General features: G+C 33.6%; 1 protein-coding gene across 3 annotated transcripts in view; it reads left to right on the top strand.

Annotated features, from left to right (window-relative positions):
- Rsbn1l (round spermatid basic protein 1 like) overlaps positions 1–12,098 on the top strand; it is a 70,243-nt gene that overhangs the window by 41,423 nt on the left and 16,722 nt on the right. For all 3 annotated transcript variants that reach the window (XM_078040166.1, XM_078040165.1, XM_005319485.5), the window contains 2 exons: positions 4,380–4,517; positions 6,280–6,422. In XM_078040166.1, the coding sequence (XP_077896292.1) occupies positions 4,380–4,517; positions 6,280–6,422 (281 nt within the window). The remainder of the gene's footprint in view (positions 1–4,379; positions 4,518–6,279; positions 6,423–12,098) is intronic.

Raw genomic sequence — 12,098 nt, 5'->3', positions numbered from 1 at the left:
GGCACTGTTTAAATATAAGCTTTTGCAAAAATACATCAAGTGTATCATGCCTGTCTTCTGTTTCTTTTTGAGAGATGTATACTTAAATTAATAAGAGGATCCATATGTATAGTTTTTATAATCTGGTGTGTTTCTTTTTTAATATAATTTTTAAATTTAGAATTTTTGCACTAGTTGTTGAACTCAGGAATGTTCTACCTCTGAGCTATACTTCCAGCCCTTTTAAAAATGTTTATTTTGAGACATGGTCTTTGCTAAGTTGCCCAGACTGACCTCAAACTGTAATCTTCTGCCTCAGCCTCAAATTTATTTTAAAATTTAAATATATTTGTACCTATCTAGTTGGTTTATTAGAGTATAATACTTGGAGAATAAATGTCTTGAAAGAAAATTACTATTTTGTTTTAAACATGATAGCTAAGAATGCAGTTTTTTTCCTTGGAATTCCCTAAGAAGATTTTACCTTGGGTTTCAATCGTGGGTAACAAGGATCTACTTTACAGTTTTAACACATTTGGTTAAGATGGAGAGAGACCTACCATTAAGTGTGCATGTGAACTTTGTATATAAATATGTATGTATTTGCCATGAGTTAGGAAAAAATTAACCCCCAAAATTCTATTAGGATATTTCTGAATATAATTCTCATAAAATCTGCATTATTTTATTTTTAAAATTTAGGCTTTCCCCAAAATCCTTTGGAATATTTATGAATTTGAAGAAGACCGTATTTTAAAAGGCTCAAAAATTAGTTTCTTGGGCTGGGGATATGGCTCAAGTGGTAGCGTGCTCGCCTGGCATGTGTGCGGCCCGAGTTCGATCCTCAGCACCACATACAAACAAAGATGTGTGTCTGCTGAAAACTAAAAAAAAAAAAAAAAAAAAGTTTCTTTTTAAATGGTCCCAAACTGAACATAGGATAGGGGGAAAATAAGTTCTACTTTATTCAGTCTGTTAAAGTTTTTAGTGTTTAGGTCTATACTAATTTAGATATGTATTTTATTTATTTATTTATTTTGGGTGGTGGGGATTGAACCCAGGACCTTATGCATGTGAGGCAAGCACTCTGCCAACTGAGCTATATCCCCAGCCCCTCGTATTTTTTTTTTTTTTAGAGAAAGAGAGAATTTTAATATTTATTTTTTAATTTTTGGTGGACACAACATCTTTGTTTGTATGTGGTGCTGAGGATCGAACCCTGGCCGCATGCATGACAGGCAAGCGAGCTACCACTTGAGCCACAGCCACAGCCCCCCTCATTGTATTTTTAAAGATATTTTTTGAAATTGTTGATGGACCTTTATTTTACTCATTTATTTATATGTGGTGCTGAGGATCGAATCTAGTGCCTCACACATGCTTAGGCAAGTGCTCTACCATTGAGCCACAACCCCAGCACTCATTGTATTTTTTTAAGGAACATTTGTAAATTTGAGAGGATATTAATGTAAGTGTAAAATTTGAATGAAATGAGATGGCTAGGTCCATTATGTACCTTTGATCAATGAAACAATCATTCTTTTTATTTTTTGTGGTACTAGGGATTGAACCTAGGGGCACTCTACTGCTGAGCCACATTCTTAGCTCCTTTTTAATTTTTTATTTTGAGACAGAGTCTTGTCAAATGATAAGGCTGGCCTCAAACTTGGGACCCACTTCTGCCCTGTCTCCTGAGTAATAAAACAACTCTTCTAACTTCAAATAGGAACATCTGATTAAATCAAAGTTAGTAAAAGCACTTGAGTTATGACAGAACATATAATTTATATATATTTAAATTTATTTATTTTGTTTTACATGACAGCAGAATGCATTTCAACTCATAGTACATATATAGAGCACAATTTTTCACGTCTCTGGTTTTTCACAAAGTAGAGTCACACCACTTGTGTCTTCATACATGTACTTAGGGTTATGATGTTCATTTCATTCCACCTGCATTTATATTGTTATCACCCAAGGTGTTTTACCAATTATTTTATGTTACTTAATGATACATATTCTTGTATTTAAAACACAGAAATTTTACTTTTAATAAGGCTGACTATTAAATTTGTTGATAAGTAGTTTTGGTTTTCTGATTATTAATTTTGCTTCTCCCCTATTTTTCTATGGTTTCATAATGGCATATTTTTGGTAGAATAGAAATAGTTATCTTAATTGCATGACAATACCTAGGGTAGAATGCAACTGTGTCAGTTATTTGAGAAATGAATTATTTCATGTATAACCTCATTATACATACTAGATACATTGACTGTTCTGATTTCAGACTTGTTTCTTTAGGGGTCAAAGATAATCCTCTAAAGAGGATTATCTTTGACCCCTAAATTTCTTCTAACATTCACATCGGAGAGCATTCTTTCTTTGTTGTTCAGTACATGTTGTTTGCATGTATTGAATTGCTATATATACTCCCTTGGAAGAGAGGACCAGTTGATAACAGTCCATTTGGTTTTACTTTAAAGGTGTGTTTAAAGCTGTTTTTTTAGAGAGCTTGTAAATTGAATTGTGTTTAGCATTTTAGAAGAATTCACTCACTAAAAATTCTCAAGGCTACCCACTCCCACCCATGATAAAGTGCTCACATAATTTAATTGATCATTGTTGATACTGTGATAAGTAGCTACTTGAGTGACAATGGTTTATTTGATTCTGGCTTTCTTTGAATTAGTGACTTAGATGAGATATTTGATTTAAATAAGAAGATAAGGAAGTTGATAAACAGTTTATTTGTGTGAAGTGGAACTATTACCTTCTTAAGTTGCCTTTTAAAAGTCAAGTGTTATATTTCAAAACCTTGGAAATTTTGTGTTTTATAATATAAGTTGTTTGATTTCATTTTTGTTTTCTTTTCCCTTCCCTCCTCACCTCTCTCCTCCTTATTAGTAAACTTTTTGAGACATTAATGTAATTATTATTATACTGCATTGTCAACTGTGATAAAAATAAAATACTCTAATATCATTATCAAAATTTTCTATTAAAATTAATTTTTTATTGCCATGTTTCTGGAGATAGGAATGTTGGGGCATTGTTACTGTAACAGCTGTGATTGTGAGGCTTTTTCAGTGTGTCCATAATGTGACAAAGGTAGACCATCCCAGTTTGCTGGGGATATAAGACTTTGACTTTTAAAATAGGCTTAATCTTTGGTAAACTGGAACATGTTGATCTCTTAAATGTAGTGGCCACAAAGATTAATTTGGAGAAGAAGATAATTAGGGTTTCACATCAAATTTGTTTTTGAGCTGGGCACAGTGGTGCATGCCTATAATTCAGGTGTCTCAAGAGGCTGAAGCAGAAGGATCTCAAGTTTGAGGCTAGCCTCAGCTTCTTAGTAAGGCCCTAAGCAACTTAGGGAGACGCTGCTTCAAAATAAATAAAAAGGCTAGGGATGTGGCTCTGGTAAAGACTCCTGGGTTTAATTGCCAATATTCCACCCCTGCCCTCAAATGTTTGTTTTATGAAAAAAAGTTTCACTTAAAACACAGAAATTTTATAAGGGCAGAAATGTTAAATTTGTTAATAACTATTGGTTTTCTAATGATTAATTTTACTCTTATTTACTAGTGTTAATATATGAAAACACATGGGTTTGTCAGGATTCAAATATGCTTGTGAAAATTCACATATCAATGCCTGTTTGAATGCCAGCAGTTTGCTAGCACTGTTACAGGTGGCTTTATATAATTATTACATTTTTCTTCAGTAGGGTTAGGGTTAGGGTAAATCTGAGGCAAAACATTCCAGTTAAGTAAACTAAATCTCAGGGAACTTAAATAATTATTTGTCTGAAGGTAACATAACTGGTAGGTGGCAAAGGCAGGTTTGGGGCTTGAGATTCTTGATTTTCAATTTCTAGCAGTTTTTCATTGGAATTAACATTATGCAAACTGGCTACAAAGTAGTATGTTGTGATCTAGATAAGAAGATCATCCTTTGTGACATTTTAGACATAGAAACCACTAGTAATGGTTTTTGTAACTTTTTCAGATGGTAACTTAAAATCTGATAACATATGAGCAATAAATTTAGAAAAATGCAGGTATATCAACTTTTGAATATAATTTCAGTGCTATTGTAGATTGAATAATGAACTCTTATGTCCTAAAGAGATGTTATAGTCAGTTCTCTAGAATTATTTTGTTTATCTGAACTGTTTCCATAAGCTATGTATAATAATAGTTGGAGAACGAAATAGCTAGGTTTAATGTAGGGTTTACATTAAATAAACTATTTGTTTTAGTTAATAATGCTTTTTGTTTTGCTTTTCTTGCTTCATATATTCTTAACATTGAGACAGTATAATTTATTATTACACATTGATAGCAAGCATTATCTTATGTGTAACTTGTTATTAAATTCATATTCTTCAGGTAAAAAGAACATATTCTCATGGTACTTACAGAGCTGGCCCAATGCGACAAATAAGCTTGGTGGGAGCAGTTGATGAAGAAGTGGGAGATTACTTCCCTGAATTTCTTGACATGTTGGAAGACTCACCATTTTTAAAAGTAAGGGAAAATAATATAATCATTTAAATTGTGGTTGTTAATTTTATACTACAGGTGATACAAATTAATGGCTATTTCAGGCTTATATAAATTTGGTTTTATTTAAATTGGAGGGAAGGAAAGGAAGAAATGAAAAATAGCGATCTTGTATAGTGTATATATGTAACTTACTTCTCAGGTCCTAATTGTAATGGCAAAGCTGAGTGTTGAACCAGAAAATAACTATCTGTTACAATCACTTTAGAAAATTAGTTTCCATCTGTTTATAGAATCTGTTTATAGAATCTGTTTATAGAATACGTACCAAGAATTTAAGACGTATGGTGTTATGGTTTAGATATTTGGTGTCCCCCAAAAGTTCATGTATGAAACAATGCAAGAAAGTTTAGAGGTGAAATGATTTGGTTATGAGAGTTTTAATTTAATTAGTGCATTCATCCCCTCTTAGGGATTAACTGGGTGGTAACTGTAGGCAAGTGGGTTGTGGCTGGAAGACATGGGTCCCTAAGGGCATGCCTTTGGGGTATACATTTTGTTCTTGTTGAGCAGAGCTCTTTCTCTGCTTCTTGGTGGTCATGTTCCAGCCGCTTTCCTGTGTCACCTGTAACTCCTTCATGTGCTGCCTCAGCTATGTCCCCAAAGAATGAGTTGGCTATCTGTGGACTGAGACTTCTGAAACTGTTAGCATCCCTGAATAAGCTTTTCCTCCTCTAATTGTTCTTGTCAGGACTTTTGGTCATAGCAGTGAAAAAGCTGACTAAAACATGCAGGAAGGATGATTACTAAATTAAAATGTCTAGGATAAAGGAATGACAGTGTTTTAGTATATTACCATACACAGCTTATGGAAACAGTTCAGATAAACAAAATAATTCTAGAGAACTGACTACAATATCTCCTTAGGACATAAGAGTTCATTATTCAATCTATAATAGCACTGAAATTATATTCAAAAGTTGATATACCTGCGTTTTTCTAAATTTATATATCTATATCTATCTATCTATCTATCTATATATATATATAGAGAGAGAGATAGAGATAGAGATAGAAATAGATAGATAGATATTGAGATTGACCCTCATTTTGGACAAAATATAAATCCCAAGGGCATGTCCCCAGTTACCAACCTCCTCCAGTCACACCCTATCTGCTTACAGTTACCATCCAGTTAATCCCTATCAGAGCATTAATGCACTGATTTAGTTACAGCTGTCAGAACCCAGTCATTTCACCTCTAAACTTTCTAAGCTCATTGTCTCACACATGAGCTTTTGGGGGACACCTTACATCTAAACCATAGTAGGAAGTTTGACATTGTGAAAAAATGACCAGGGAAATTGTATACCTTTGTTTTAGCCTTGACTAGACCTACCTGGGTTGAGCAAACCACATAAACTTTCAGGGCTTTGGTCTCTTCATCTATAAAAGCAGATATTTAGTCTATGTGGTGACTAATGGGCACTTGCTCATTTTTCCAATTTAAAATTATATGACCCATATGTTCATCGAAAGAATAATAACAAATTATGAATATACTGAATCATACCCCTGGCATGGTAGGGGGAGGGAGCCATCCAAGCGTAATTATTCTTTTGGTATGTTTGAAATTGAACTTTTGAAGTTAAATTATGAATATATAGGGATATGTATTTCAGATGTTTAAATTGTATATGAATGTGTTTTTGTGAAGGGAGAACTATTTTTTAAATGCATATTTGAAGATACATTTTAAAAATAATTTCTGTATAATTGTCTTTAGTGTACACTGCCATGGGGGACATTATCTAGTCTAAAATTAGAGAGTCGAAAAGACAGTGATGATGGTCCCATTATGTGGGTACGTCCAGGAGAACAAATGATCCCTGTGGCTGATATGCCAAAGTCACCTTTCAAAAGGAAAAGGTATGTTGGATACAAATTTTTATTTCTGAAAATGTGTGTTCATACATTGATGTGTATGAGTATTAGTAGAAAATTGGAAGAAGAAGGAAAGGAAAATTTATAGAGTATATTTGGAATGGAAATTAAAAGATAGCTATACATGCTGGTAGAGTTTGTGATATTACATCTGCCATTTATAAGACATGAGAAATATAGGTAAATGACAAATTATAAATGTGAATGGAAAAAATATCATATAGTGAGACATTATAAAACTATTTTAGAATGAATTTAATAAAATATTCAGAAGCTGTATTAAGAAAATGGAAACATCTTATGGAGGATATAAAATTATACTAAAACAATTGGAAAGCCCTGCTATGTTCTGGGAATGATATTTGTTTAAATATTCGTCTGTATTCATACTCCCTATAACTGGATAAAATGTGTTTAAAGTTCATAAGGAAGAAAACTGTTAAAGAAAAGATAAGTGAAGAGGGAGCTTGTTACTGGATACTGAAAATTTCTACAAAACTCAAGTAGAGCATTGGTGTAGGATAGAATCCAGAAATAGATATGAGTACATAGGATGAGATGGATGAGGAAATACTTATTTAATGAATAATGCTGGCATAATTGGCATTCTGAAAGAAAACACAGAGCTTCTACCTCATACAAAAAGAGATTTTAAGCATCACAGGTAAAACAAATACAAGTATGAGCACAAAAATGTTAAGTTTGGAAGTGATCTTCCTAAGAAAGACTAAAAGATATAGTGATAATATTGGTTGGGAGAGAAAAGACAACAACAGAGTTCAAAACTATAATAGATTGGACTAAAACATGCCTGATGTGGCAGGGCATGCACATATAATGCCAGTTACTTAGGAAGCCGAGGCTGGAGGATCTTAACCAGTCTAAGCAGCATAGTGACATCCTATCTTTTTTTTTTTTTTATTGGTTGTTCAAAACCTTACAAAGCTCTTGACATATCATATTTCATGCATTAGTTTCAAGTGAGTTATGAACTCCCATTTTTACCCCAAATACAGATTGCAGAATCACATCGGTTACACATCCACATTTTTACATAATGCCATACTAGTAACTGTTGCATTCTGCTACCTTTCTGACATCCTATCTTAAGAAAGAAAAATAAAATTCCCAAATAAACAAGAAAAATATAAAACCACCCAGTAGAAATATAAACTTTACCTTAGGCAGGTAAGTTTATTTTTAAAAAGCTACAAGATATTTTTGCCCTTTGTACTGATAAATTTATCAACATAGCAATAATAATGTAGCAATGATCAAGTGTTGTGAAGAAAGTCTTTTATGTATATTGTTGGTAGAAGAGTGAGTTGCTTTGAAAGCAGTCTGGAAGTAGGTCATACACTTTGTATCTAACCATGATCTGCTCCTCTACTTTTGGGGATCTACCCCAATAAATAAAAGCATTAAAGATTAAGATGTAAGAATGCTAATAGTAGTCTTGTTTGCAATAAGAAAATAATTTAATGCCTGAGTGTCCACCAACCAGGGGAATGGTTGAATACATTTCTACATTCTTATTAAAGAATATGATAAAACAGTTAAAATTGGATTTTTATTTCTTTTGATCTGGAAGGGTATTCATGACACTTGAAAAGAGCAAAATATAGGATAATGTATCTTGTATGATTCTTATGATTTTTATGAAAAACAAAAATAAATATAAAATAAAACACCATGAATAAATGTATATTTATGTGAGCACAGGAAAAGGTTTGGAATAGAGTACACTATGTTAACATTTGGGATTGGAAGTGGTCATCCTAAAGAAGATAATCTCTTTTTCTTTAGATACCTAAAATAGTTTTATTGGTTACAGTGATTATTAATTAAAACAAAAAACAGAGAAGAGCAAAGTCATTAGTAGTAGGTTGCTTGATGGCAAAGACCATGTTGGGCTTATTACTAATGTGTTTCTAGCATATGTGTTTAGACACAGTGTTGTGCTTAATAACTTTGGGTTGAATTAAATTTTACAAGTTAATTTCTAAGTTGGTAGCAAATGATAAAATTGATATGCTTCTCAAGTGTTCTTAATTTTGTTTTAGAATTTAGCAATCATTGAATCTGAAAGTCTTTTCCCAGAATAATGCAGATATATACAAAGTTTAGATTTGTATATGACATCAGCTCCCTAAGGAATTTCCATTCACTTAAGGGTTTATAGTCCATGGTATGTGTGATGACTAATAACAGCATTGTGCTAAGTGTTATATGTGCCTTAATTCATTAATGAGACCAAGATTGTGAGGTTGAAAGCCTCTTAGTTTTCCACAGGAAGCAACATTACCAATTTTTGGGGGGTGGGGTATTGGAGATTGAACCCCAGGGGCACTTTACCACTGAGCCACATCCTAAGCTTTTTTTTTATTTTTTATTTTGAGACAGTATCTCACTAAATTGCTGAGACTGGCTTAAACTCCAAGTTGCTGGGATCAGGCTTGTACCCCTATGCCCAGCTCCTCATCCCTTCTTAAGTTTTACTTTTGAGATAGGCTCTCACTAAGTTGCTTAGGGCCTGAGACTGGCCTCAAACTTATCCTCTGCTTCAACTTCCCATTAGATAATTACAGGCATTATCTAACTTTCTGACACATGTAAGACGTTAGTCACAAAGAACAAAAGAGTATATGAGCATGTTTATGTACACATGTATGGGTGTATGTATGTATGAGACTGTAATGCAAGGATACCCAAAGAGCAGTAGGTAGTTGGATAAAGGGTAGGAACTTAGAGAACTAATAAGTAACCTCCAGGAGGATAAATGATGATAAGAGGAGAAAAGCATAAGGGCAATCTAAAATTGTCTCTGGAAGCAATGTAAAAACCCAAGAGGAAGATAAATGATTACTTCTAGCCAGAGTTGTTCTCATACTTTCCCCCATTCTACAGTAGAATTAAAGAGATTTCTGCAATATGTAAGGCTAAGTAGGTAGTGAATTTTGTGTGCTTTATGGATTCTAGAGGATGAAAGTGGAGGAGAGGGACAGTGGGAGGTGACTGTCTTCTAAGACAGAGCTAAGGGTTTCCTTTCTGCTTCCAGTAAACCAGGCATGTTTTATGGAAGCACTTGCTGACTTTTTCTCCTTGCTAATTTTCTTATTTTTTGTCCTCTTCTCACTAGAATATAAAGTTCCATGACTGTAGGAACCCCATCTGTCATTAATGTCTCATTAATACTAGCCTCAGTGCCTAGAAGATTCCTGCCATATAGCCTGGGTCCTATAAATACTGACTTAATGTAATTTTAAAAGTTACTTTTTGTTTTAAAAGTATATTTTGTGTTAACCAAGTGATCTAAATAGGGTTTCTATCCTGTACACATGGGTACATGATCCTATTCAGATTAGACCCAAATCTCAGATAAAAGATTCTAGGTACAGGAGTCTTCCCTTCCTTGGGAGATACATTCTAAGATTCCCAATGATGTCTGAAACCACAGATAGTACCAAGTCTTATATGTACTATGTTTCCCCTATATATTTGTACTTATAAAACTTTATAAATTAAGCATAGTAAGAAGTTAGTAGCAATAACTAATAAGATGACACAACAAAAACAATAAACTCAAATAAAAGGTATATGAATGTGGCCTGATGCTCTCTTTCTCTCAAAATATCTTATTGTATTTTCATCTTTCACTTAAAGGCTTCTCCTTGGCCTACCTGAATCGCTAGCATCACTACTCTTTTTTCGGGGGTGGGTGTGGGGGATTGAACCCAGTGCGCTACATTCCCAGTCCTTTATACGTATATTAATTTTTAGACAAGAGTCTTGTGAAATTACTGAGGCTGTCCTCAAACTTGCAATCTTCCTGCCTCAGCCCCCTGAGTTGATTATGGATCATTGATTACAGATATGTCTGGCGCAGCATCACTACTCTTGTCCTTTAGGGTCATTGTTAAGATAAAATAAGAATTACTAGACTATTGAGACAACTCAATTTGGTAGTGGAGATAGCTACTGAGTGACTAATAGGTAGGTGAGTACTCTGAACAAAGGGATGATTTGCATCCTGGGCAGGACAGAATGGAATGGCATGGGATTTCATAATATGTCTCTGAATAGTAAGCAATTGAAAACTTAGGAATTGTTTTGTTTATAATTTTATTTTTTGTTGATGTGGGTTTCATTGTGGTATATTCATACATGCATGTAAAATACTTTGAATGATTTCACTTTTCACTATTTCCCTTTGCCCTACCCCTTTCCTCTACTTTACTGTGTCCCTTCTATTTTTACGAGATCCCTTCTGACCAAAAAACATACATATGACCTTATCTTTCTGAGTCTGGCTTGTTTTGTTTAACATGATCCTCTTAGTTTCATCCATTTTATTTTATTTTATTTTTTTACAAATGACATAATTTAGTTTTTATGGCTAAGTAAGACTCCATTGTGTTTATATATCACATTTTTCTTTATCTATTCATCCTTTGATGAACACCTAGGCTGGTTTCATACTTTGGCTGTTGTGAATTGTACTGCTTCAAACATGGGTATGCTTGTATCTCTACAGTATGTTGACTTAAGTTCTTTTGGGTAAATACTGAGGAGTGGTATAGCTAGATCATATTGTGGTTCACTCCTGGTCTTTTGAGGAATCTCCACATTGATTTTTCATTTTTACATCAACTGTGTAAAAATGTTTATTTCCTCTGTATTCGTGTTAGCATTGTTATTTGTATTCTTGATGATTGACATCTAACTAGAGCAAGATGAAATCTCAGTGTAGTTTGATTTCCATTTCCCTGCTGACTAAAGATATTGAACATTTTTTCATATATTTTTGGCCATCTTCTTGTGAAAAGTGTTTAGTTCATTTGTTCATTTATTGAGTGGGTTATTTATTTTTTTGGTGTGTAGTTTTTTGACTCTTAATAAATTCTAGATATTAATCCTCTATCAGGAAAAAAGCTGTCAGAGATTTTCTCCCATTCTGTAGGTTCTTTCCTCACATTGTTGTTTCTTTTGTTTTGCAGAAGTTTTTTAGTTTGATAGCATCCGTTTATTAATCCTTGTTTTTACTGAGCTTTTTAAGGGTACTGTGGAAGAAATCATTGCCTGTGCCTGTATGTTGGAAAGTTGATCCTATGTTTTCTTATAGCAGTTGCAAAGTTGCAAAGTTTCTGGACTAAATTCCTAGGTCTTTGATCCATTTTAAGTTGACTTGTGTGTGAGTGAGAGAGAGGGGTCTATTTTTAATTTTTCTACATAATGGGTATTCAGTTTTCTAGCACCATATCATTTGTTAAACAGCCTGTCTTTTCTCCCAACATAAGTTTTCGCACCTTTGTCAAGAATCAGATAATTGTAGTATCTCTGTGAATTTGTGCCTTCTGTTCTGATCCATTGGTCTTGGTGTCTGCTTTTATGCCAGTACCATGCTATTTTTGTTGCTATGGTTCTGTAGTATAATTTGAAGGTGGATATTGTGATGTCTCCAGTTTTACTCTTTTTCCTTAGAGTTGCTTTGGCTATTCTGTTTTGTTGTTGTTGTAGTTCTACATAAATTTTAGGATTGTTTTTTCTGGTTCTGTAAAGAATGTTATTGGTATTTTGATGAGGATTGTATTGAATCTGCAGATTGCTTTTGGCAGTATGGCCATTTTAACAATAATAATTATGTCTTTATGAACACAGGTG

This window comes from Ictidomys tridecemlineatus, chromosome 2 (genome assembly GCF_052094955.1).
Source record: "Ictidomys tridecemlineatus isolate mIctTri1 chromosome 2, mIctTri1.hap1, whole genome shotgun sequence".
Taxonomy (NCBI): Eukaryota; Metazoa; Chordata; class Mammalia; order Rodentia; family Sciuridae; genus Ictidomys; species Ictidomys tridecemlineatus.
The sequence above is the reverse complement of the archived record's forward strand: the minus strand, read 5'-3'. Positions and strand labels throughout refer to the sequence as shown.